The 27125-nt window shown below is 52.3% G+C and overlaps 1 protein-coding gene and 1 long non-coding RNA gene across 2 annotated transcripts in view; one reads left to right on the top strand and one right to left on the bottom strand.

Annotated features, from left to right (window-relative positions):
* Nucleotides 1-16000, bottom strand: part of FAM20A (FAM20A golgi associated secretory pathway pseudokinase) — a 52664-nt gene extending 36664 nt beyond the window's left edge. The window contains exon 1 of the mRNA XM_075903987.2: nt 15278-16000. Within this exon, the coding sequence (XP_075760102.2) occupies nt 15278-15606 (329 nt within the window). The 5' untranslated portion in view covers nt 15607-16000. The remainder of the gene's footprint in view (nt 1-15277) is intronic.
* LOC112544434 (uncharacterized) lies at nt 11829-26596 on the top strand. The gene is made up of 3 exons (XR_003087761.3): nt 11829-11967; nt 16878-17108; nt 24322-26596. It is a non-coding gene; the product is annotated as an uncharacterized LOC112544434 (long non-coding RNA).
* Nucleotides 26597-27125: the final 529 nt, after the last annotated feature.

Raw genomic sequence — 27125 nt, 5'->3', positions numbered from 1 at the left:
TGGGTAATAAATAAACGTCATAAGCAAAAGCAAACTACAGGCATTTCTCTGCCACAAACAAAATAAGCGGCCCAGCAAAGTGGGTAGAGTGATTACCGAATACCAGGGGCTGTGCCCCCGGTGAGAAGGCAGCAAAGTAAGAGGCACGTTGGTGTAAGCAGCCGGCATTTAGCATTAGGGGCTTTTGTGGGTGATGTAGGATGTCATCAAATCAGCTACGTGATCTGATTCCGCTCAAAGTTCCCACAATGCACTCGTGCCGGGAACATCCATCTTCATTTCAGAATTCTAATATATTCCCCACATGTCGCCCGGCTTTTAAAAATGTAATCGCTCTCTGCCGAGCACAATGGAGCTTTGCGTTGCTCCAGAACCCACGCAGAGTTCCTCGGATAGAGCCTATATCTCCGGCCTGCACATATCGGCCGTAATAGCTACTCCGGTACTCACTCTGAGCCTACTGTTATTGGTAAAGTGCTGATATAACAGCTGAAATTATTCCCAAAGCAAATTCCAAATCAATATCCATTTCCAGGAACCTGATAGCGCTTCAATGCTTTTTACTTAGTTACCCGCAACTATATTTCTCCTGCTTTGGTTGTGAATAAGTAGAGCAAACCTCACTGCCTTGAGTTCCCCGTTGGCTCAGTCACGTCACCGTACAATGCAAAGGGGTTACAAAGCAGGGTGCCTAGCGTGTTCGACATAATCACGACACTGCTGGCTGTTTGCCCAGGCTCAGAGGGGGTAGCCGAGTTAGTTTGTATCTGCACACCCAACGAAGCGTCCCGTGGCTCGTAAAGACTAACAGATTTCTTTGGGCAGAAGCTTTCGTGGGTCAAAACCACTCACGGCATCTGACAAAGTGGTTTTGACGCACAAAAGCTTCTGCCCAAAGAAATCTGTTAGTCTGTAAGGTGTCATAGGACGCCTCGTCGGGTTTGCAAAGGGTCAGAGCCAGACACGCTAGTGCTGAAAACTGAAACGCTCAAGCATTTCCAAAGCTCCTCCTCACAGCTTGACTTCATCGGGCCATGGAGTCGCTCGACCGCCCTGCAAATCAGGTCTGAGGTGTCACAAGCTGGGCAGCAGGTAATGGAGGTATCCAAATTGCAGGCTACTTAGGAAAGCCCGGGGTTAACTGACAGGCTCGAGGCCAGTGGTAGAGAATCCAGAGCTCTCCAAAATGAGCATTGCTAAGTAAATATTGATTTACGTCGATATGGTAATGTCCACTGGCCTGCGTAACGCTGGGCTGTTCTGTTAACTGGCACAGACAATGCTTAAGGCTGCTTCCCTAGGCCAGTGGTTTCCCAGGCTCCTCCACCCTACCCCTAGGCCAGACCCCCCCCCCCCAGCCTGCTCCTCCACCCTACCCCTCGGCCAGACCCCCCCCCCCCAGCCTGCTCCTCCACCCTACCCCTAGGCCAGACTCCCCCCCAGCCTGCTCCTCCACCCTACCCCTCGGCCAGACCCCCCCCCCCCAGCCTGCTCCTCCACCCTACCCCTAGGCCAGACTCCCCCCCCAGCCTGCTCCTCCACCCTACCCCTCGGCCAGACCCCCCCCCCCCAGCCTGCTCCTCCACCCTACCCCTCGGCCAGACCCTCCCTCCCCACCCCCCCCCCAGCCTGCTCCTCCACCCTACCCCTCGGACCCCCCCCCCCCAGACCCCCCCTCGTCCAGCCCCCCCAGCCTGCTCCTCCACCCTACCCCTCGGCCAGACCCTCCCTCAGCCTGCTCCTCCACCCTACCCCTCGGCCAGCCCCCCCCCTCCTCCACCCTACCCCTCGGTCAGACCTTCCCTCAGCCAGCTCTCCACCCTACCCCTCAGCCAGACCCCCCCCCAGCCTGCTCCTCCACCCTACCCCTCGGCCAGCCTCCCCCTTCCTCCCCAGCCTGCTCCTCCACCCTACCCCTCGGCCAGACACCACACCTGCACCCTGTCCTCCATCCATTTTGTCATCATGGGTGGTTGGCTGGTGGTCCGCAGAAAGGTTTGTGTTAAGCAGCGTGGGCTGTGGGCCAAAAAGTTTGAGAACCACTGCTCTATGCCAGTCATGGTCTGCTAAGCTGCAGGCCTTTGAATAATGCCCTAAGCAAATGTGTTAGCATATGTCTGCTATTGTTTGTCACTTGAAAAAAATAGGGAAAGTCTCACCAGCACACAGAGGAGTTTCCTAGGTTAATGCCCTTCTTTGCAAACCTTTTTTCTACTTAAGCTACTTACCTGGGCTCCATTACTATTGTCTCTGGGAGACGCTCCGTCTTTCCCAGTGGGATAGAAAAGTGGCACGAGCACCAGTTTATAGCGGGCGAAATGAGGCACCGAGCATTTTGGGATCATAAGATGTTGCTGTTTTCAACTTTGCAAGGCCTATCTGATTTAGGAGCCTAAATATTATAGTTCCAGTGCCTAAACCCCATCAGCTGCCAATGGAATGTAGGCTCTCAGGTGCCTTAATCTCTTTGAAATTTAGCTTCCTCAACCAGTTAAGCTTTGCAACACCTAAATACCATCAGAAATCTGGCTTAAGTGATTTGGCCACACAGGAAGTCTGTGGTGACACAGATGTCGAATCCAGATCAGGTCTCCCAAGTTTTATGCAAATGGTCCAGCCACTGGAGAAGACTTCCTCTAATGTCTGTTTTCTTTTCTGTTCTTTGAACTTGAGACCTAGTTCTGGTTTACACCAAGGCTGCGTCTAGACTGGCAAGATTTTGCGCAAAGACTTTTAACAGAAAAGTTTTTCCGTTAAAAGTATTTGCACAAGAGAGCATCTACACTGGCACGGATGCTCTTGCGCAAGAACGCTCTGATGGCCATTTTAGCCATCGGGCTTTCTTGCGCAAGAAATTAACTTGGCTGTCTACGCTGACTCTCTTGCGCAAGTATTCTTGAACAAGAGGGTTTATCCCTGAGCGGGAGCATCGGAGTATTTGCGCAAGAAGCACTGATTTTGTACAGTACAAGGTCAGTGTTCTTGCGCAAGCACTCGCAGCCAGTGTAGACAGGCGGCAAGATTTTGCGCAAAAACGGCTGCTTTTGCGCAAATTTTGCCAGTCTAGACGCAGCCCAATAGTCTCGCCAGTGGCCTTCTCGTTCTGCGAGTCCTTTCTGCCAGTGCTGTGCTCATCAGATTTTCTCATATATTTTACTCCAGTGTTGCTCACACCAGCATAAATCCAAACAATTCCATTGACTTCAACAGAATTACATTCTGGAATGAATGAGGACTGTCTTTTTGTCCTCTGTACAGCATGTAGTGGAACTGGATTGGTGCTATGGTAATGCACATCTGTACATATATTTTAGAGATTTCCGCATCTGTCTGTCTGTGAATCCATCCGTTTGTAAGTCCGTTTGGTGGAGACCGCCTCCTAAACGGTAAGAGCTAAGACACCAAATTTCGTAGGCAGCTTCCTCTTATCCTGCCTTAAAGCCAGGTCCAGGTTTGGTTGTGCCAGGGAAATGGAAAGTGCTGGGAATGGGACTGTTTTCCATACCACAGAAAAGGAGGGGGCGAGAGTGGAGGGATGCGATACTGAGAGTGGCCACTGGGGGCAGCTGCAGCACCAAGAGAGTGGCCAGCAGGGTCTGGACTCCGTCAGCTTGTCTGCCTCCAGGTGGGGTAAGCAGCTGCTCTGCTAGTCACCCCTGCCCTCTGCCTCTTGGCTGCAATGATGGGGAGGGGGAAGGCCCATGTCGAGGCAGGGGAGCAGACAGAAGACTCCTGGCAGCTGGGGAGAGACAGAAGGACACTGGCAGCCAGGGAGGCTGGGGGGAGATGGAAGGCCAGTGCTGGGCGGGGAGTTTGGGGGGAAGAAAGGCCCCTCTAACTGGGCTGGGGAAAGAAAGCCCTGCCGGATGGGACCCTTCCCCCCCCCGCCCTGAGCTTCTCTTCACCCCCCACCCCTCACTCTCTCACCCCCTAGCTTCCTGCCCTTCCCCCGCCAACGTCCCCAAGGTCCTGCCCTAACTCCTGCACCTTCCCCCCACATCGGCAGCCCCCTGCCCTGAAGGACACTGGGTAAGTCTGCTAGGAGAAGTAATAATAAGCCAGGCATGAGATGGAGGCGTGTAGGAGCAGTATGGAGACGTCAGTGGGGAAGACAGTGGAAGGAAGAGCTGGAGTAGGAGGAAATGAGCTAGACAGAGAGCTGGTTGAGATTATGGAGGGCCTGGAGGATACGGATAAGGCGCCCAAGCGTGAAACAGCAAAAGGCCAGAGCGGGTGAAGGGAGCCAAGTCTAATTCAAAGGCTAACTCTTGTTTTCTGCAGTTCTCCCATGGAGCTCAGATGCCAGCCTCTAGTGCAGCCCCGTGCCCACACTCACTAGGCATCACTGTCCAAGGTGAGCTTCCACACTGCCTGCCACGCAGGAATTTAAAACGCCGCCGTTGGTGCTACTGTGGCACTAGTATCATACACCCAGCACTGCGGCTCTCAAACGTTTGGACCCACGGCCCACCCTGCTCAATGCAAACCTCTCCACAGACCATCAGCCAGCCACCCATGATGACAAAATGGGTGCAGGATGGGGTGGAGGTGCGGGCTCTGGCCAAGAGGTAGGGTGCTGGAGTGGGCTGGGGAGGTCTGGCTGAGAGATAGCGTGAAGGAGTGGGCTGGGGGGAGGTCTGGCTGAGAGGGTACTGGAGTGGGCTGAGCGTGGGGGGGTCTAGCTGAGAAGTAGGGTGGAGGAGTGAGCTGGGGGGGGGGGTCTGGCCGAGAGGTAGGGTGCAGGAGGGTGTTGGGGGGGTCTGGCTCAGAGGTAGGGTGCAGGAGGGTGTCAGGGGTCAGGGGATCTAGCTGAGAGGTAGGGTACAGGAGGGTGTGTGTGGGGGGTCTGGCTGAGAGGTAGGGTGAGGGTGGGGGGTCTGGCCAAGAGGTAGGGTGCAGGAGGGGAGTGAGGGGGGTCTGGCTCAGAGGTAGGTTACAGGAGGGTGTGTGTGGGGGGTCTGGTGAGAGGTAGGGTGCTGAAGGGGCCTTGGGGGGGAGTGTCTGGCCGAGAGGTAGGGTGTAAGAGTGGGCTGAGGGTGGGGGGTCAGGCTGGGATTCTGGCCAGTGGCAGCAATGGGAAAAGCCTCCAGGTGAGCAGTTTCCTGCCCCACTGTTCTCCAGCTGGGGGGCGGGGGAGGGAGCGTGGTAGCGCACGGAGCCACTTCCACCCCCGGGGAGCTCGATCATAAGAACATAAGAACGGCCGTACTGGGTCAGACCAAATGTCCTTCTAACCCAGTAGCCTGTCTGCCGACAGTGGCCAGCACCAGGTGCCCCAGAGAGGGTGGACCGAAGACAATGATCAAGCGATTTGTCTCCTGCCATCCCTCTCCAGCCTCTGACAAACAGAGGCCAAGGATACCATTTTATCCCCTGGCTAATAGCCTTTTATGGACCTAACCTCTGTGAAATTATCTAGCTTCTCTTTAAACTCTGTTATAGTCCTAGCCTTCACAACCTCCTCTGGCAAGGAGTTCCACAGGTTGACTACACGCTGTGTGAAGAAGAACTTTCTTTTATTCGTTTTAAACCTGCTCCCCATTAATTTCATTTGGTGTCCTCTAGTTCTTCTATTTAGGGAACTAATAAATAACTTTTCTTTATCGGCCCTCTCCATACCACTCGTGATTTTATAGACCTCTATCATATCCCCCCTCAGTCTCCTCTTTTCTAAACTGAAAAGTCCCAGTCGCTTTAGCCTCTCCTCATATGGGACCCGTTCCAAACCCCTAAACATTTTAGTTGCCCTTTTCTGAACCCTTTCCAAGGCCAAAATATCTTTTTTGAGGTGAGGAGACCACATCTGTACACAGTATTCAAGATGTGGGCGTACCATAGTTTTATACAGATCCAGCCTGCCTGGTTCAGAGCTCCCTGCTCTGCAGCGGGAAGCCACCCTCACAGGGGTCGTGCGGGGCTGGAGCGCCCGTGCTGTCTTTGCGCTGCAGGCGGGAGCAGCCCTGAGCCTGCCGCCCGCCTGCACGACGGTCATGGTCCGCGGACCACACTTTGAGAGCCACTGGCCTAGAACAAAACGTGAAAGAAATGAAAGCGCCACTGAGCGAGCGAATCTACCCCTCCGCCAGCACAAAACTCTCCCCTACACAGTATTGTCTAGTCCAGGGGTTCCCAAACTTTTCGGCATCACGCCCCCTTTTTGAATTTTGAGAAACCCTCATGCTCCCCCCCCCCCATAACAGCAAAACTTGTTGAGCAACGACAACAACAAAAAAAGGAACTGACGGGGGCCGAAAAATAAAAATAGCAGCAAAACTTAGGGTGGGGGAGGGGAGGGATGGGGTTGACCGGGGGTGGTGGCGGCTGGCCACCTTACGCCCCCCCTGGAATTTCTTCATGACCCCCGGGGGGCTCGCTCCCCCCCCCCATTTGGGAACCCATCTAGTCTTTGCCCTGTCTATTTGTATGTCTCCCGTTTTATAGGCACTGTTGTATATGAGAGTAATTCAGTGGGACTTTCACTGCCTAAGAGATTATTCTGGTGTCTAATGTGCGCACTAGTGGCCAGAGACGTACAGGTGTTTGCACGCACAAGCTGAACTGGCTGGAAAACACACTCAAAACAACTCCCATGTTTCCATTTTCCCTCGTCATTGGAATGTTCCGACCTGCTCTGGCTGAAAGCTGAGGAGCAGCACAGCCCCACCGCGATAGACTTCGTCTGCACACGGGAGGGACTTCTTCCAGACAACGGCATCTCTAAGAGATGGTGCATTTTGAAACCCAGCACCATGCAGACTGCCTCACTCAAAGCCCCCTATCATGGCTCCTATGCAAGAATGTGGGATTGGGATAAGGCTGCCCTGAAAAAACACGCAAAAGATGGTATTTCCGCAGAAAGAGTCAGGGCTTGATATAGTCCACAATGCTGAAGGCCCAGATGTTAAAGGTATTTAGAGGCTACCACACTCAGCATTGCAAGGCCTAGCTGATTTAGGTACCTACATCTCACTTCCAAAAGTAATGTCAGCATGTAGGCGTCTAAATAACCTCTACTATCAATGGGATTTTTGGGCTCCTAAAGCCTAAATCCCTTTTGAAAAACCCCACTCAGGTTTTACATATAATGAACACTGAATGTTTTTATTTATATAGTATTTCCATCTTGTGCATGTATTTATATATGTTTTGTGATCAATGCTCCTGCCAACCTTTTCCAACCATGTATGGATTTTTTTTCCATACATGTGCAGAATAAGTTTTGTTATGTTCACCCAGGCATGTAGAAATGTGCACCACCAGGAGACACATAAACCTAGCACTGAGTAATCTGTTAATCAGCTGGGCAGCACTGGAATTTCTCCTGAGCAGCTGCACAAGCACACAGCTTACAAGCAACATTGAACCCAAGGGATTTAGGATCCTAGGCTCCTTTGTGAAATGTGACAGATGGCTTGTTGAGCGTGCCTAAATGAGTTAGCTGTTTAGCTGCCATTGCTCTTCTAACCAATGTAGGCAAGTGTGTGTTATCACTCATGCACTTAAGCCCCATCCTCAAAAGAATTTAGGTGCCCAACTCCCATTGAAATCAAGAGGTGCTTCAATAACTGAGGATCCCGGCCTTACGAGCCTAAATCCTAATGAAAATTAATTGGACTTCAGAACCTAAGTGCCTAAATCACGTTTGAAAATGGGACTAAGCCTCCAGAATTGTATCCGCCTTTTTGAAGCATCACACCCTATGTACACAAGCCAAGGGTGTGTTGCCACAGGTAGCAAGCCCAGGTGAGTCTATAGTGTTGAAGGTGACAGGACTGGGAGCAAACACCCGGGTCCTCTGTTAGTCCAAGCTTCCGGGACTGTGGGTCTGGATCACGAATGCAGCAGGAGGCTGCGGTAGCAACCGAAGTGTAAGACTGAAAATGGCGGGAGGGAGACTAGGAGCTGGCTTGACTCCAGCAGGCGAAGGAGCTTTCATAGGAGCTAAGAAACTCTGACCTTGGCCCAGGTCAGCATGACTTCCACTGACCTAGAGATAACAAATGCGGTGGTAAAGCTGATCTGTGGCCCAGGGCCAGTTACAGCGAGCGGGTGGCTATCACAGGAAGGATTGTCTGTACATATTCTGGGGGAGGCGATGAACCTCCCCCCGGGGCTGCCTCAGGCAGCAAATTGCAAAGGGGCAGCCATTTGCCTCCTCTGTGGCCTGTTAGCCTCTGAGGGGGGCTGAACACGCCAAAGAATGGGGGCAAAAGAATAAGAATGAGGCCATTTGGCTCTTACGTACCCAGTCACTGGAAATACGCTCCCTCTTGACCCAGGATGCCCAGAAGAACTGGTTTAGCCGGCGCCAACTCTCTTTGGCAACGGAGTCACCTCAGAGGGGTTTGCGTTCATGTGGGGAACCTGGCAAGGCAGTCCCCTCTGTGGGAGTGTAGGGAGTGAAGATTTTAAAAGGACAGAAGCTGATTTGCTAATTTAGGGTGTAGGGGGGTATTCTCCAGTTGAGGAAGGGGAGTTGCAGCCTGGGGTGAGAGAGCCCTGCCTGTATTCCTGATCCCCCATGGCCTGGAGGACTCTGGCCAATCAAAGGGTATGTCTACGCTTGCAGCTTATTTCGGAATAGGGCTGCAAATGTAGGCGTTCGGAATTGCAAATCAAGCCCAGGATTTAAATATCCCGCGCTTGATTTGTATCTTCCCGGCCGGGTGCCATTTTTTTTTTGAAATTTACAAGCCCGGACTAAGTGCCCGTGTCTACATGCGGCAGTGAATCGGGCGTTCGAAATAAAGCCCTAGTTCGAACCATCTGTTATTCCTCCTGCAATGAGGTTTCACAGGTAGTTGGAACTAGGGCTTTATTTCGAACGCCCGTTTCACTGCCGCGTGTAGACACGGGCAGTTAGTCCAGGCTTGTAAATTTCAAAAATGGCGCCCAGCTGGGAAGATGCAAATCAAGCACGGGATATTTAAATCCTGGGCTTGATTTGCAATTCCGAATGCCTACATTTGCAGCTCTATTCCGAAATAGGCTGCAAGCGTAGACATACCCAAACAGACTCATACTTCATCTCAAAGAGATGGGCCACATCCAGTCAACTCAATTAGCCTTGTTAGCACCCAGATGACAGGGTAATTTTTTCTCCCTCTCCCGTCTTATTCGGAGGGGCCCCCTTTTTTCTCCACTTAAGATCATTTTATCTGAAGAGGTGGGTTTTGCCCGCGAAAGAGCATGAAACTCTACATATATTTTTGTGTGTGTGTCTCTAAGGTGCCATAGGACTATTCATTGTTTTCAAAGTTACGGACTAATGCGGCTGCCCCTCTGAAGCTCAGAGAGCAGTGAGGAAACTGAGGCAGGGCCATGTGTTTAGTGTGCATTGTTTTGTATGGCCCGTACTCGTCTGTGCTTTGCCTGATTAGATCTAAAAGACCATAAAGAAGTTGGATTGCGCAAAGCTTGTGTGTGTCGACTGCTTCACAACTGCTGCTTGCTGGAAAGCCGGTTCCAACGTCCCGAGAGAGCCCATCAGAATGGCTAAATGCTCTTCAGAACACCAGGGGTAGGATTCCCTTCACAGCAGACCTAGTGGGTGGCAAGGAAGTGATGCTTGCTAGGATCTATGTAGTGGCGCCTGAAGATTAATTAGACAGCAAGCATGAATCATGAGCCTGTGTAGCTCCCGCACAGGGACTGTTAATTACGCTGAACTGGGTGTCGGTGTTGCAATACGGATCACCATTCCCTGAGCATGTGCTAAAGGCTATTGATCCCCTTTCTCACGTGATCTTCTTTGGGCTGAACGTTTTGGGAGTGGGTAGCATGGCACAGAATAAACTGCATCTCTCTAGGGACCAGCTATGACCAAATTTTACTCCCCAGCTGCTTGGTTCTTCCATGTAAGCCATAACTGGCACGCTCCAGAATACCAGGTCTCCCCCTTAGCCACTGCCAGAAACTGGGCACCTGTCCCACGAGAGATTTTCAGACTTTGAAGATGAGCCAACCCCCAAATGGAAAGCTCCACATTTTTCATGAACTGATAGTTTGAAAAAAAAAAATCTTCTCAGGCCAATCCCCTTTTGTTTCAATTTCAACCTTTTATTTTTTTTTTTTTTTTTTTTTTTTTTTAAGAAAAAAACTTTTTTCTTCGAGTATAAATACAATCAAATGTCAAGCCAAACGTTGTTTGGAAGAAGGCAAATAAAACATCTTGTTCAGTCAATGCTGAGCCAGGACATTGTAGCCATTTCGAAACTGATTTTCTCCAAATTGGCAGTTTTGGCAAAGTCGAAAGCTGCTTTCCTGGGAGCAGTGTCAGTGGCGATGACTCAGCATTTTCCGGGGGTTTGTGGGAAAATTCCCCACCACTTCTCATGCTGCCACACGTTTCCCTCCCTGTCCTGTCTCTTTCCCTAACTCCTGGCTCTTCCTGCCCACACCCCCTCTTTCCTCCCCTCCTCCTCCTCCTCCTCCCCCTCACAAACTGCTGTTAGGCAGCACGCCACGCAGACGGCTGCCAGTTTACGCCCCCTGCCTTTCTGCACAACTGTCACTTCTGAAAGCCTGCCCAGATGTCTTGCTGCAATTCCTTTCCAGCAAGGGCCAGGCTTTCTTGCTGTGACAGCAAGAGGGTGGGTGGAGAGGGCGGGCAGGAGCATCCAATGGGCCAGAAAAACTGGAGGGACGGGGGCAGGAAATGGTTGGGACTGCAGCAGTAACAAAGGGGTGGCGTCCTCAGTCTCCCAAAAGAACACACGCGTGAAAGCAAGGGTGTGTTTGTGCAGCCTCGCAGGGTGTATTGCCGTATGCCATGGAAACAGGCACCATCACAAGAAAATGGGCCAGGGAAGGACAAAGGGACATAGGTGGGCACTCCTCCTATTACTTCCTTGGGACCAGAGTGTCTCAGACGGAGGAGAGGTGGTCTAATGGTTACAGCAGGGAAGTGCTTCTCGCCTTGTCCCCCGCTCTGCACAGACGTGGTCACTGCGCCGCTTGCTGCCTCAGTTTCCCCATGTGTAAACGGAGCGGCGTGAGCACCAGAGGGGAGTGGGAGGCCTTGTTAAGGAATGTCTTTGAAGTGCTTGGAGAGCCAGAGGGGAAAGGCACCGAGGGAGCAGGCTCCTCATGCAGTTAGGGTTCTGCTTAATCACCCTTTTAGTTTGCTATCCACTTTAATTCCTGGAGGCAAGCTGGCGTGCCATCCGGGGATTTTTATTTGATGCTGTTTAAGCAAATGGCTCTGAAACGTGAAAGCAGCTCCGCGGAACCCTGTTGTAACAATGCACCCGGGGCCCTGTAGTAACAATGCACTTGGGGCCCTGTAGTAACATTGCACCCGGGGCCCTGTTGTAACAATGCACCCGGGGCCCTGTTGTAACAATGCACCCGGGGCCCTGTAGTAACAATGCACCCGGGGCCCTGTAGTAACAATGCACCAGGGGCCCTGTAGTAACAATGCACCCGGGGCCCTGTAGTAACAATGCACCCGGGGCCCTGTAGTAACAATGCACCCGGGGCCCTGTTGTAACAATGTACCCGGGGCCCTGTAGTAACAATGCACCCGGGGCCCTGTTGTAACAATGCACCCGGGGCCCTGTAGTAACAATGCACCCGGGGCCCTGTAGTAACAATGCACCCGGGGCCCTGTTGTAACAATGCACCCGGGGCCCATGCCCTCTGAAATCAATGACTCTGTTGCCCTTGACTCCAGAGGGACGGCAGGATCGGGCCCTTCGGGGCTGTTTCTCTCTAGACTTACACCCCTCCCAGGGGTTCGATACAGTTTGCAGCACTGATCCAAACCAAGTTTCCATTCATCTTCCGGATCCAAGATCGTTTCTTTGCGGGAAAAAAAAATTACAACATTGTGACACGTCAGCAGCATGGTGTGGCCGCGCGTGCTCCAAAGCGAGACACCGGCATGTTCGTGAGGATGATTTTGGCTGCATAGGTGCTGTCGAAAAGTCACGCAGAAAAAGTGACTCTGGGGTTTAAAGGTGGCAGGTAAGTAGCTAGCGAAGCACAATGACGGCATTTACTCAGGTTGTTTTCTCAGCGTATGTTGGCATACGGCCTCCCGCCCCCCGACACAGGTTTTGTTTTAGTTCAGTGACTTTTGTTTTTAGAAGAGTCAATTGCTTATTTTCATTGCTAGGGCCCCATCCGGACGCCTGCTCCACGTACTCTGTCCTAGTGAGATAAAAGGGAATTCATCGGACTAGGCTCGGTCCCAGCCACAATTGGTTTGGTTTCAAGCACAGAGAGGAATCTAATTGTCTTGCTTTCTATGGGAGAAACTGTCATGACTGTAGCTCTGTGGGGCTGTTTAATGAGGAGGGCAGGGAAGGTCTTCTGGGAGTCAGGGAACCGGGGTCAGATTCCCTGCTTTGTCACAGACTCCTGGCCCATCCGACCTTGGGCAAGATATTTACAACTTGTTTTTTTCCAAAGGCCTCCAGGGCTTGCAATAAATGGGAGCTGGGGTAGGGTGTGTGTGGGTCAGAACCTTAGAAAAATCAGCCCGTTGCTTTGCTTCAGCAATCCCAGCAGCCAACCTGGGATGATATGAATAACACTCAGCCCAAGCGTGTTGAGAGACGAGATCACCCCTCCCAGGATAAATCCTCTAGGGGCTTGGAGGCGTTAACAGCTTTAAAACAAAAAAAAAGGAAGTTTTGCTTCATGCAGCGCACAGTCAACCTGTGGAACTCCTTGCCAGAGGACGTTGTGAAGACCAAGACTTTAACAGGGTTCAAAAAAGAATGAGATACATTCATGGAGGTCCGGTCCCTCAATACCTATTAGCCAGGATGGGTAGGAATGGTGTCCCTAGCCTGTCGGGCTGGAAATGGATGACAGGAGAGGGATCACATGATGATTCCCAGTTCTGTTCACTCCCTCTGGGGCATCTGGCATTGGCTGCTGTCAGAAGACAGGGTATTGGGCTAGATGGATCTTTGGTCTGGCCATTCTTATGTGTGCCAACTGACCCAGTATGGCCATTCTTATGCTCTTACCTTCTACCTTCAGCCATGCCTTTTGCTGGAAGGGGGAAAATAAATGTGGAGGCTTCTCCTGCTCCCAACCTTATGGCTCCCAGAAAAGTATGAGACAGGCACCCTTTCTCTGGGGCAGCAGGAGTCATCCAGCAGGGCCAGCCACTGCTCAGCACCCTCCTGGCAGCATTGCTGTAGCAGAAGCTACATTGCTTCTGTTTGGGCCTCTATCACTGCAGAGGCAGCCGTAGCGGGGAGTCAGAGGCAGCTTCTACAGACTGGCTTCATATCTCCCCCACAGGGCCTTTGGGGGGGATCTGTAGGAGGATGCTAGAGTAGGAGACACTTCCACAGTTCCACCCCAGGCCCTTCTGGCTGTCAGCTGGTGTGGTGCTTAAGCAGAAAGTAGGAGAAGGGGAGGGGGGAGGGGTCACAAACCAGTCCGGTGCTTATGAATTTCATTGAGAGGCTTGGCCAGAAAGCATTGACAACTGCAAAACCCATCCCCCAATAGACACCTAGTTCCACATCTGCATCCCTCTACCATCGTGGATTGTCTGAGCCCCCTGACTCCTCCATCCTGCCTGGGGGGGATGCTACAAGAGGGGCTGCTGGCTAGGTGTTTTCCAGTGGGTAGGCAGCTGCAGCGCTCCTTCTCCTGGGTCAGCCAAGGCACCCAGTACCCAGAAGGAGTGTGTGTGTGGGCGGTGGGGGGAGGGGAGGAAAGGAGGCTCAGCATCAGTCCCTATTGCCAAGTTGTGATAGGGGCCGTTACGGACCTGAGGGCCATAAGCAGCAGGAGTCTCAACTCAACTCTCTAAATCAAGAGCCCTGCACTTGAATGAAGGTGTCTCGCAGATTCCACCCACCACGGACAGCACTCGGCTGTCACCCCCCTGCCCACGCAAACCTGGGCTAACGCCTTGTTTTGCCTCAAGAAATCAGACTTGAGACGTTGGAGAAGAGCTGCCCAGACAGGGAGAGGAGCTCCGAGGCTGCCAGCACAGCTGGGTTGGAGAATGGCCCTACAGGGGTCCCAATGGACGTCACAGGGTGTGGCGAGACCAGCTGTGCTTTGGGCTGGGGAGGACTCCTCTCCATCTGGCCACTGTCCCTGCTGGCAGGGTGGGCTCTGCCCCAGAGGAAGGTGAATGGTGAAGTTTGAGTATCCCGCAGGGAGGCTCTGGGGCCAGGGACAGACGGAGCTGAGAGATCTGAGAGCAAAGCAGATGCCCCTAGGAAGCCAGGCAGGTGGAGGAGGGTGGGTGTCTGCCAGGAGCGCTGGAGTGGGCATGAGCCCCCGTGCTGGCATGGGGCATGGGAGAGGGTACCTGGGACTGGGAGAGGTACCATGGCACTGGGCATGGGGGGTACCTGGGCATGGAAGGGGGTACCATGGCACTGGACATGGGGGTACCTGGGCATGGAAGGGGGTACCATGGCACTGGGCATGGGGGGTACCTGGGCATGGGAGGGGGTACCGTGGCACTGGGCATGGGGGTACCTGGGCATGGGAGGGGGTACCATGGCACTGGGCATGGGGGGTACCTGGGCATGGAAGGGGGTACCATGGCACTGGGCATGGGGGGTACCTGGGCATGGAAGGGGGTACCATGGCACTGGACATGGGGGTACCTGGGCATGGAAGGGGGTACCATGGCACTGGGCATGGGGGTACCTGGGCATGGAAGGGGGTACCATGGCACTGGGCATGGGGGTACCTGGGCATGGGAGGGGGTACCATGGCACTGGGCATGGGGGTACCTGGGCATGGAAGGGGGTACCATGGCACTGGGCATGGGGGTACCTGGGCATGGGAGGGGGTACCATGGCACTGGGCATGGGAGGGGGTACCATGGCACTGGGCATGGGGGTACCTGGGCATGGAAGGGGGTACCATGGCACTGGGCATGGGGGTACCTGGGCATGGGAGGGGGTACCATGGCACTGGGCATGGGGGTACCTGGGCATGGGAGGGGGTACCATGGCACTGGGCATGGGGGGTACCTGGGCATGGAAGGGGGTACCATGGCACTGGGCATGGGGGTACCTGGGCATGGAAGGGGGTACCATGGCACTGGGCATGGGGGTACCTGGGCATGGGAGGGGGTACCATGGCACTGGGCATGGGGGTACCTGGGCATGGAAGGGGGTACCATGGCACTGGGCATGGGGGTACCTGGGCATGGGAGGGGGTACCATGGCACTGGGCATGGGGGTACCTGGGTTTCCGTTCGGGGGGGGAGGAGACTGCCCCGGGCCCCCAGGACGAGGTAGGAGCCTGCCCCCGGGCTGGAGGGGACCCGGGCGGGACGCACCTGTTCCAGCGGGCCATCTTCCTGCGGTAGTAGCGCACCGCCTCCTGCCGGCTGAGCAGCCTCTCCTCCGGCCCCCGCGCCGGCGGCTCCGGGGCGCGGTAGAGCGGGTGAGCGAAGAGCCGCCGCAGCTTGGAGCCCCCATCCCCGGGCGGGCTGCGCGCCCGGGCGCTCGGGGAGGCGGCGGCCGGCGCGGGGCGGCAGGGGCAGCCCGGCCCGGCCCCCACCAGCTGCCGCCGCACTTCGGGCCAGAGGTGGAAGTAGAGATCGGCGCTGAGCAGCGCCCCGAGCAGCAGCAGGATGAGCAGCCGGTCCCGCCGGATCCACGGCATGGGGGAGCGCGGGGCGCCGCCGGCTGGGGCGCAAGGGCAGGCGGCGCGGCCAGAGGGGGTCCGCGGGGCAGGGAGCCGGGCCGGGGGCGCCCCCGGGGAAGGGCGGGGGGCGGCGGCAGCAGGTGAGCGCCCGGCGAGACGCGCCGAGGGTCCCGGCTTCCCTGCGCGCTCAGCCGGAGCCGCGGGGAGCGCGGGCGCGCAGCCCGCACCTTGCCACAGCCTCGCCCCCCTCCCCGGCGCCCGGGCAGCGGTGCCCAGAGCGCGCCTGGCTCCGCTCCAGGGGGAGGTATTCGGCGCTAGCCACCCCCTCCGCCAGCCCGGATCCCCGGCCAGCTCCCCTCGCAGCGCAGCCCCCGCCCAAGCGCTCCGCGGGGTGCTGCGGAAGTGCCCTGCCCGCCCGTGGAGCGCGGAGAGGGTGGCCAGGGGAGGGGGTCTAGCCGCTCAGCAGGGCCCCGTCTCCTGGCTCCGGTCCATACGGGGGTGGGGAGCTGGCAGCAGGCCCTGCCTTTCACCTTCCTCCCCCAGGTGCCCAGGGGTTCACGACCTGCCCTAGCCCCTGCCTCTGAACTTCCACCCCCCAGGACCTGGTTTCTCTGTGCCCCCAATTTCTGGCAGGTTTTTCATCCACCCTGCAGAGGCCAGGAGTCCGTTCCCCCCCCACCAGAAGGCAGCCGAGGCGGGAGGGGCCCCTGCCTAAAATCCTCCCTGCCTCAAAGGCTTAAGCTTGAAGTTAAGCAAAAGAAATGAAATAACAGTCAATGGCAGGGGCAGGGCCTACGGAGAACAGCAGGGCAGCGGGAATGCTGGGTGCTTGGCTCCTTCTCTCACTTTGGACCCGGAGCCATGAGGAAAATTTGCCCAGGCAGCTGGATGCACAGATAGAAAAGGGGCTTGGACAGGTTGAATTAGCCTGGCTTCATCCCACTTACACCAGACCCAGAAAAGCACTTAACTTGGTATTTAAGGGGGCTTGTTTCAATGCGGTTGCAACAGGTGCTTATGGGCAATCAGGCGTGTAAGTAAATGTGTTTCCAGAGTAAGGATTGTTTTTTGGGTCGGGCCTTTCCCTGGAGTAAGTCGGGACAGGGAACCAGGGTCCCTAGGATTTAGGGAAATAGAGACCCCCAGCCCCAGTTGGACGTGGGCTGGAGCCAGCGGCAGTTCAGAAGGTAGGTTTGGGGCTATTTGAAAGGATCTTGCTAAACATCAAAATCCAAACCTTTCCATAGACAAAACAATTGGTTGTTGTGGATTGAACTTTTCCTCTGCAGCCCACACAAGCCAAAGGGTGCAGTGACTGGTGAGCAAAGGCTGCCCCTAGGATGCTCAGTGAGAAAGAGGGGTCCCTGCTGGTGATGCCTGTATAACAACGAAGCCCCTTGCTGAACCCTGAGTCCGAGGAAGGGGAGTGGACGAGGCGCTGAATCCAAACAAAAGGGCGAGTGATTCGGCTGCGCTAGTTACATTGTTCCAGCCGAAGGGACAAAAAATTAGCAGAAAAGGTAAAAGGAAAATTGTATTTTTAGTAGACAAAGGGACTGACGCTTAATGTTTCGCAAAGCTAAGCGGACTGACCTGATTCACAGGTGGGAGACGTTGCTGTCAATGGAGCTGCCGCTTGAGAGTCCGGACAGTGATTTTTAACCCCTGCTCGACCATTTAGAGGGGGAAAAGATACTTCAGAAAGAGGAATTCTGCCGGAGTTCCCATACTTTGTATTACAGGGTGTTTTGTACCTGATTCTGGGCTGTATTCTAGTCCCATATGCTGTCAAAATCCCAGTGGGGAGGTGGGATGGGGAATCCATGGGTACAGGGCTCCAAGGGCAATCTTATCTGGATTTCATTGCTGCCCACGCATTGTTATAGATAGAAGCTGGAGTGCCCTATGTTCTGACTGTTTTGGGCAGCCATTCAAGTTGGGTGTAATTTAGACTAGCCCCTTGTTTGCTCTAAATTGTGCTTGGGCGAGAAGTTCAGAGGGTGCAAAGCTCGATCCCTGTGGGGTGTCCTGATTTATCCTGACACCTGCGTTTCCTAACAACTTCATCCAACGTGAACTGTTCACAGCTACAAGAACGCCGAGGCCCATCTGTCCCTCTGCACATGCTGGGGAGACACACAGCCCTCGGCCTCCACAGAGCACTTTCTGTCTTGGAACTAGGAAATGCACATTCCACACACACCCCCGTCTGTGTCTCTCCCAGTCTCTTGCCCTTTGGAAGACCTTTGGAAAGAGTGTAAAAGGGGCTAGAAGAACCAAGAAGGACAAGAAGCAAGGGGCTTAAATTGCAGCAAGGGAGGTTTAGGTTGGACCTGAGCAAAAACTTCCTGTCAGGGTGGTTAAACACTGGAATAAATTGCCCAGGGAGGTTGTGGAATCTCCCTCACTGGAGATATTTAAGAGCAGGTTAGATAAACAGCTATCAAGATGCTTCATCCTGCCATGAGGGCAGGGGGCTGGACTTGATGACCTCTTGAGGTCCCTTACGGTTCCAAAATTCTAGTCTATGATTCTATTCTTTTCTCTGCCCTTTTATTCATGGCCTAACCCAGGGGCAGGGAACCTGTTTTTGGGTCAGGGGCCACTGACCTGCAGAAAAATCAGTTAGCAGCTGCACACAAGTGAGAATCACCCCCCAAAACAAAACAAAACAATAACAACAGAAACCCACTGTCTGACGTGGTCTCCAATTGGGATTGAGAAAGACTCTTCTTATATTCCCCTCACACAACAGAACCTAGTGGGGCCCAAGCGAATAGATTTTATGTGCTCCAGTTTCATAGAATACTAGGACAGGAAGGGACCTCGAGAGGTCATCAAGTCCAGTCCCCTGCCCTCATGGCAGGACCAAATACTGTCTAGACCATCCCTGATAGACATTTATCCAACCTACTCTTAAATATCTCCAGAGATGGGGATTCAACAACCTCCCTGGGCAATTTATTCCACTGTTTGACTACCCTGACAGTTAGGAACTTTTTCCTAATGTCCAGCCTAAACCTCCCTTGCTGCAGTTTAAGCCCATTGCTTCTTGTTCTATCCTCAGAGGCCAAGATGAACAAGTTTTCTCCCTCCTCCTTATGACACCCCTTTAGATACCTGAAAACTGCTATCATGTCCCCCCTCAATCTTCTCTTTTCTAAACTAAACAAACCCAATTCTTTCAGCCTTCCTTCATAGGTCATGTTCTCTAGACCTTTAATCATTTTTGTTGCTCTTCTCTGGACCCTTTCCAATTTCTCCACATCTTTCTTGAAATGTGGTGCCCAGAACTGGACACAATCCTCTAACTGAGGCCTAACCAGTGCAGAGTAGAGCGGAAGAATGACTTCTCGTGTCTTGCTCACAACACGCCTGTAACTCATGGAGGGATGGCAGGGAGGAGGGGGAGCCTTGAGCCTTAGGGGCCAGATCCAGGCAAGATGGGGGCTGCTTCTGAACCTGAGGCCTTAGGTTTCCCACCCCTGACCTAAACAGCAGCATAGGAACATTTTTAAGAGTGGGGATGTTGAAATCCAGTCTCCTCACCCCTGTGCATCCCCCCAGCTGAGGCCTGAGCAAAGCCCCAGAGCATGGGGCCAGCAGCTGGGACCCTGGGCAAAGGGTTGGGAGCAGAGCCCCCAGGGTAGCAACTTGTACCCTAGGTGCTGGGCCATGAGTGCACGGGCGCTGCAGCACCCGCACACCCCTAGTTCCACTGCCTATCGACCTAAAGAGCTTTTGAATTATTTGAAAAATATTGGTTTTGCAGGATTGTGATGATCAGAGATATTGTTTCCTAGAATTCAGCCTTTTCTTCTGAAATTTCTGTCCATCGAGGTTGAAGTCTATTGAAAACCCAGGGCAAAGTCAGTACTTCTGAACACAAGGGACGGCTGGTGCTAGTCGTAGTGTAGATAAGATCTATGCAACCTAGCAGCTCTGATCTAACAATCTCCGTGCCATCGGCCGCAATCCTGAGTCTCTTACACTGCGACCCCCAACACCCTCTTGGGATTAAGATGAAGCCATTTACACTTGGGTTCCCTTCTGCTCTGAGCCAGGTTTGTCCCCAGGTGTAAGCAGACCCAATAGTTGGGTTTTCATTATATTTTAAAGGTTCCCTGTCGCTGCTGCTGACTCCGGCACCTGTGCCATGCTAAATTAACACTTGCAGAGTGATTAATTGAGAGGGGCCCCTGCTTTCAACGGTGCTGGCTTAGGGACTGCTTCAAAGCTTGCTGCAGGCAAGGGAAAGTTTTATTGACTTTCAAAAGTCTTAGACGGGTTGCCACGTTAGTCTGTAACTTTAAAAATGAGTAGTCCTGTGGCACCTAAGCCCTGGTCTACACTAGGGAGTTATTTCATAATAAGTGGAGCATTCACGCTATCAAACCCGTTATTTCAAAATAATGGGCCAGTTATTGTGAAATCTGTACTCCGGAGGTGTGTCTCCACTGCACCCTAAACTCGAAATAAGATATGCAATTTGCGCTGCGCTACGAATTGTGTATCTTATTTTGACTGAATTTCAAAACAGCTTATTTTGAAATTTGGCGCATCTACACAGCACCAAATTTTGAAGTAACGCACTATTTCGAGCCATCCGTTATCCCTCGTGCAACGAGATTTACCGGAATGGCAAAATAGCGCGCCTGTTATTTCGAAAAAGATTTCGAAATAACGGGCGGCTTGTGTAATTGCAGGGTGGATACCTCTGGTACCCCAAAATAGCCGTGCAGTGTAGGCATGCCCCTGCTTTCTTCGGGGAATAACGCTAATTTCAAAATAATTATTTCAAAATAGCGGTAGTGGACTCGGCTGCTGCTATTTCGAAATGACTACTCCCCAGAGTAATTTGAAGTAATTACTCCTCAGTGCTTCCCGGGGCTCTAAGTGGAAGTAGCACATCCACAGTAACGGAGCCTGCCTCGGACTAATTTCAAGGCTCCCCTGTAGTGGGGACACACTATTTCAATTTTGTTATTTTAGGAGTTATTTCAAATTTAGTTATTGCTAAATAATTCCCTAGGGTAGACATGCCCTATATAGAGTACATCTATACAGCAACATTATTTTGAAATCACTAGCATTATTCTGAAATAACTTAGTCTGTGTCTACTGGAGGACTTCTTACTCCGACTCCTGTAACCCTCATTGTAGGAGGAGTATGGGAAGTCGAAGGAAGAGTGCTCTATTTCGAAATAAGGGCTGTGTAGACATGCCCAATTTTGAAATAAGCTACGCAATCGACATAGCTCAATTTGTGTAGCTTATTTTGAGTCAAACCCTGCTGTGTAGACGTACCTAGAGACTAACAAAAATATAAAGAGTCATGAGCTTTCATGGGTAAAACCCACTTTAGTGAGCTTTGGCTCGGACCTTTAGTGTGTCAAAGCCGAGAGAGCCTGGCAGTGGCATAGGAGACTGTAAATTATATTTTTCTAGCTCAGAGGGGGCAGAGGTCCCTTATGGAGGTTTCTCTAGCTCTGAGTCTAGGCAAATTTAAACAGAACCACTTGGGCAGAGACTAGAGTGATGGTAACTCTAGATCGGCAGCTAAAGTAGCCTATAGTGTACAAATCTGTCCAAGTACCATTGGCTACTCACAGTGCATTGGACATCACGATCCTGTTGGCATCGGGAAAAGATGAAGGGATCACCACCTCTTAGGTTCAGCCCCTTTGCCGGTTTTGTGCTTCCCTAAATTGATTTCATACTAAGCCCGCTGTAAATTTCAGTGACTCCTGAGAGGGGTTGGATTAACCAATCCGTCTCACTACATGCTAGATTCCAGCAAATGTGAATGAGTCACCAGCAGCAAAACACGGTTCAGGGATTTACGGTTTTTCAAAGGCACTTACTGACTCACTCTGAGTGAAGGAGCATCCTATGGCTAAATGCCCTCTAAACACCGGTGTTAACACTTGATCCATTTTTAATTCTCTGCGCTGTTACCCCTTTGCTAATCTCTCTGTGGGCTCCAGTGTTAAATCTTTTCTCTTTCATGGCACTAATTCACAACAGTTATGTTCACAGAGGGCTAGCTGGGGCTGGGTCTTTTATCTTTTTTAGTCTCAACGCGGGGCTCATATTTTTGTAATTAGTCTAATTAAAAACGAGCAAAACCGCTCCAAATCTCAGCCCCTATTAATCTGGAGCAAATCCACACCCTGCCTCCTCTCTCGACGCGTCTTCTGCCACTTAGATACTGCCAATCCCTAAAACGCTGGAATGCAAAATTACTGTTCGTGCTATTGGTCCTCACATTTCAACACTGCCTGCATAATACAGGCTCATGCTGAATTTTGCAAACAAAGCTTTTTGTGCAGCTTTGTTTGCCTGGTGAGCTATAAAGACCAACTTGTTTAGCATACATGGGCATCTGCATTGCCTTCCCAGATGAATGCAAAATCAAAGACAAGCAGGCATGGCTTAGCTATAGTTTTCTACGGCACCCATCGGCACAGTAGCTAAGCGATTCCCCGGGGGAAATTAAATCCACAAAGCCCTTCCTGGTTTCAACAAAAGACAGGACTATGTAGCACTTTAAAGACTAACAAGATGGTTTATTAGGTGATGAGCTTTCGTGGGCCAGACCCACTTCCTCAGATCAAATTGTGGAAGAAAATAGGCACGACCATATATACCAAAGGGATACAATCAAAAAAAAGTGAACGCATGTGAAACTGACAAATCAAATTTTAGAACAGAGTGGGGGTGAGGAGGGAAGGTAAGTTTCTGTGAGGTAGTGACATAGGGGTGATAATAGGGGAAGCTATCTTTGTAATGGGTGAGATAATTAGAGTCTTTGTTTAAACCCATACATAAAGTGTCAAATTTAAGCATGAATGACAATTCTGAAGCTTCTCGTTGAAGTCTGGAGTTAAAGTCTCTTTGAAGCAATTTGCATGTTTTAAGGTCATTAAGTGAATGATCAGTCTGTCTGAAATGGCAGGCAACAGCTTTCTCTCTGTGAGAGAGTCTTATGTCTGTTTTGTGTGCATTAACTCTCTCACAGAGAGAAAGCTGTTGCAACAGAAACTCTTTGGCTATGTCTACACTCGTGGCTTCTTGCGTGAGAAATATGCAAATGAGGCTAAGTGTGGAATATCGCTGAGCCTCATTTGCCGCCATTTTTGCAGAAGAGGCTCTTGCACCAGAAGGAGTTGTCTACACTGCCCCTTCTTGCGCAAGAAAACCCCTCGTGCGCAATGCCGTTATGCCGATTATTTTCAGGAATAACGGCATTGCGCAAGAGGGTTTTCTTGTGCAAGAAGGGGCAGTGTAGACAGCTCCTTCTGGTGCAAGAGCCTCTTCTGCAAAAATGGCGGCAAATGAGGCTCGGCGATATTCCACACGCTTAGCCTCATTTGCATATTTCTCGCGCACGAAGCCGCGAGTGTCAACATAGCCAAAGAGTTTGTCTGCCAACTTCCAACAGGCTCCCTTCTGCAGATCCCTAGGCTTAACTTTTAGCACGTGAAGAGTCCATTGACTTCTCTGTTCCACACCAGACAGTAACACGACGCTAAATGGAAGCCACAGTGCTCAGGAAAACTTCAGTGCGGCTACGTCTTGGCCCTGTCCTACATGCATCCCAGTTAGTGGGAGTTTTGCCATTTGCCCTCCCCCTGCTCTCCCATATGCGGCATTACACAAAGTAGCCCAGATTATCTGAAGACAATGAGAGATTAGCTTCAGTAACTGCCAGGACTGCAACCTTGTGAAGCCATCTGATAGGAAGCAGAGCTTTGTGTTCAGCTCCACTTTGGAAAGCACTTAAAGCACATGCTTAACTTTAAGCATTCACTTAGGTCACCTTGACTTCAAGTGAAACAGCTCCTACCCTCCTCCTGCTTAGAAGTGCTCGTAATGGCTAGGCACGTTCCCCAAATTAAACTGGAAATGCTGATCGTATAGGAAATTCAGGGCTCCGTATGAAAATCTCACCATCATTTAGAAGTAGCTGTTAACTGGCCTTGTCTTTATTTCTTGACTGACAAAAAGACTCCCTGGCTGCAGACAGCTGCTTTGGGGAAACAGCCACTGTCACACACAATGTCTCTCACATCCTGGTCTCAGCTTTAAATCAGTTGTGCTGAGGAATTTTGGTTTTTCGGCGGGCAACTGGCAAGTCACTGCTAAAATAAGGGATGGGGAAATTTTGGGGGTTCTGGGGCCACTGACCCACAGAAAAATCAGCTGGGGGCCGCAGACAAGTGAGAAAAACAAACAAACAAAAAACCCCAAACCCTCCAAACTCTCACTGATGTGACTCCCCCAAACCCTCACTTATGTGGTCTCCAACTGAGGAGAAAGACACTCCCCACATTCCCTTCACACACCAGAGCGGAGGGGGGCCCAGGCTAGTAGATTTTGTGAGCTCCAGGCCCATGGATACAACAGGGGGGGACTGGAGCACCGACATGAACTCCCCAGTGCTGGGAGGGGTGGGGGGCGGGGAAGCTGAGCCTCAGGGCCAGATCCAGGCAAGCTGTGGGCTAAAGTCATAGTTAGTGCAAAACAAAACAACAAAACCTTTTCCTCACCCCTTTCCCCCAGCTACGTAACTCAAACCAAAATACTGGGGAGCGATACATAGGTCATTTGAATTCTTTTATGCACTATCGGTTGAAAAATCAGGTGCCTCAGAAATGGCTCCTGTTTGCCAAAACGCAAATGCTTCTGGAATAAGTGCACCCCGTTTTTCTTCGTTTTACCCTTTCTTAGGAATGGCATAACAATCACACGGGTCTGAGATAGCAGATGATCGAGTTGGTGAAAAGAAGAACGAGACTGTAACGCTCCCTCATCTGTCTGTCTGTCTGTCTGCATCATTTGCACCTGGAGTAAAACTCCAGGGCCTCCACATAAGCATTACAAAGAAAATATAAATGGGAAATCAAGGGACAGGGCTCTGTGTTTGCTGTCTAACTATCGTGATTTATCCAGGTAGCACACAGTTTATGGTCAATAAATTATATTAGCAACCAACATCCAGATCAGCTCTCCTGGCCTGATCATCAAAACAAGCAGCTAGAAACCGGAACGGCTTTTCCAACATCTTCTGACCCCAGTTCCCTGATGGAGGGGTGGTTCGACCTTCCACTGCACCCCACCCTTGTGAATGGCGCCTACACGCTGTCTTTTCCCTTTGCGATCATGCTGGGCTTTGAGTTTTATTTCCTTCTTAGCCAGAGGAAATGTGACAACTTTAAACATTAAGGGCTGGGAGCGGCAGCCACTTAATCCAGTAGTAAATTTGACTCCCAATGTGGTTTCACGAATCGGAAAATTCTCATCCGCCTGATTGGAGCTAGTGATACGCAGAGGAGGGAAAAAATCAATGGAGCGCCCTCCTCTTCCCTCTGGGCTAAGCTGCGTGCGGGAGACAAAACGCCGTGTTGCATGAAGGCCTTTTAGTGCTTAGCCATGGCGGTTAACGCCTCCTGCCTCCTGGACTGTAAAACGAATGAGTCATGCCAATATCATTGCCACATTTCCTGCCTGGGTCAGCGTGCGACTCTTCCACCCCTGGCTTGTTTCCTTGGCCCCCGTGCTGTCCAAGTCAGCCAGAGACGTGGCCCAGCCAAGGAGCAGATGCAGCCTTAGGAAGCAGCAGATGGAGTCTTGGGGCCACCAGAGGAAAGGGGAGGGGAAATCCCTGGGGTTGGGCCTGCCCCTGAGGAGGCTGCATAGCGTTTACACAGGGCTGCCCCTCTTCAAAGCCCCGACCCGCCTTCTGTGGCCACTGACTGAGTACAGCAGAAGGAAGTCTGTTAGGGTATGTCTACACTACAAAGTTAATTCGAACTAAGGGACGTTAGTTCGAATTAACTTCCATAGGCGCTACACTAGCGCTCTGCTAGTTCGAACTTAATTCGAACTAGCGGAGTGCTTAGTTCGAACTAGGTAAACCTCATTCCACGAGGACTAAGCCTAGTTCAAACTTACTAGATCGAATTAAGGGCTGTGTAGCCCCTTAATTCGAACTAGTGGGAGGCTAGCCCTCCCCAGCTTTCCCTGGTGGCCACTCTGGGCACCACCAGGGAAACTTGTATGCCCCCCTACCAGCCCCGGAGCCCTTAAAGGGGCACGGGCTGGCTACGGTGCCCGTGCCAGGTGCAAGCCTGCCAGCACCCAGCCAGCAGACCCTGCACCTGGCACGCCATAAGCCAGCCACCCGATGCCCCTCAGCCCTCCGCTTCTTCCCGGGACCAGGCTGGCGGCTCTCGGGAGCTTGCCCAGGACGGCAAGAGGCGGGCACCCGCCTGGTCTAGTGCAGACATCGTGGACCTCGTCCACGAACTCCGCACTAGGCACAGGAAAGTGGCCGTCTAGGGCAGGAGACCTGCCAGCCTGGCCACCCAGGAGCAGGTTTGCATGAAAATCAAGGTGGTCCACTGAGACCCCCGACCCTGAGCCCTGAGCGTAGAATGGCCGTACTGGGTCAGACCAAAGGTCCATCTAGCCCAGTAGCCTGTCTGCCAACAGCAGCCAACCCTAGATACCCTGGAGGGGATGGACCAAAGACAGTGACCAAGCCATTTGTCTCGTGCCATCCATCTCCAGCCTTCCACAAACTTTGGGCAGGGACACCATTTCTACCCCCTGGCTAATACCACTCCATGGACCCAACCTCCATGACTTGATCTAACTTCTCTTTAAACTCTGTTCTAGTTCTAGCCTTCACAGCCTCCTGCAGCAAGGAGTTCCACAGGTTGACTCTTTGCTTTGTGAAGAAGAACTTTCTGTTACTAGTTTGAAGCCTGCTACCCATTCCTTTCCTTTGGTGTCCTCTAGTCTTTCTATTATGGGAACTAATGGAGAACTTTTCTTTATGCACCCTCTCCACACCACTCATGATTTTATAGACCTCTATCATATCCCCCCTCCGTCTCATCTTCTCTAAGCTGAAAAGTCCCAGTCTCTTTAGCCTCTCTTCATATGGGACCTGTTCCAAACCCCTGATCATTTTAGTTGCCCTCCCCTCTCCCACCCTCTCTCTTCCCCTCTCCCACCTCCTTTTCCCAGTCTCCCCCAGTTTTGTTCAATAAAGAAAGATTCTATTTTTGACCACACGTTTTCTTTATTTTGTACATCAGGAAGGGGGGCTAGGGAAGGGTAAGTGGAAGGAGGTGAGGGAGGAATGGAGTACGAGCCCCCGATGGGGAGGACTGGGCTGGCTCTGCGGGCTTCTGGGGGTGGAAGTTCTCCTGCAGACCCCCGATTGCCCCCTTCCCTCCGGATGGCAGCCTGTGGCAAGTGCAGCCAGGCTGATGGCCGAGTGCTGTGATGTTCTGCGTGTGGGCACTCAGGGCACTCCAAGCCAGGACTGCTTTGCAAGCGGGGAACCCTGAGAACTGTCTGTCCGGAGTGGGGGTCGGGTCCCTTTAAGCACAGCCCTCGGTTAGCCTGAGGCAGCAGCTCCATGCTCTAAGTCCTCATCTGATGCCCTGCTGGCACTGCTTCCGGCCATCCTTAACCCCGCTTCAGGGCCCACTCAGTGTGGACATGCTAGTTCGAATTAGCAA

The sequence above is a fragment of the Pelodiscus sinensis genome, chromosome 20, assembly GCF_052426305.1.
Source record: "Pelodiscus sinensis isolate ZL-2025 chromosome 20, ASM5242630v1, whole genome shotgun sequence".
Classification (NCBI taxonomy): Eukaryota; Metazoa; Chordata; order Testudines; family Trionychidae; genus Pelodiscus; species Pelodiscus sinensis.
The sequence above is the reverse complement of the archived record's forward strand: the minus strand, read 5'-3'. Positions and strand labels throughout refer to the sequence as shown.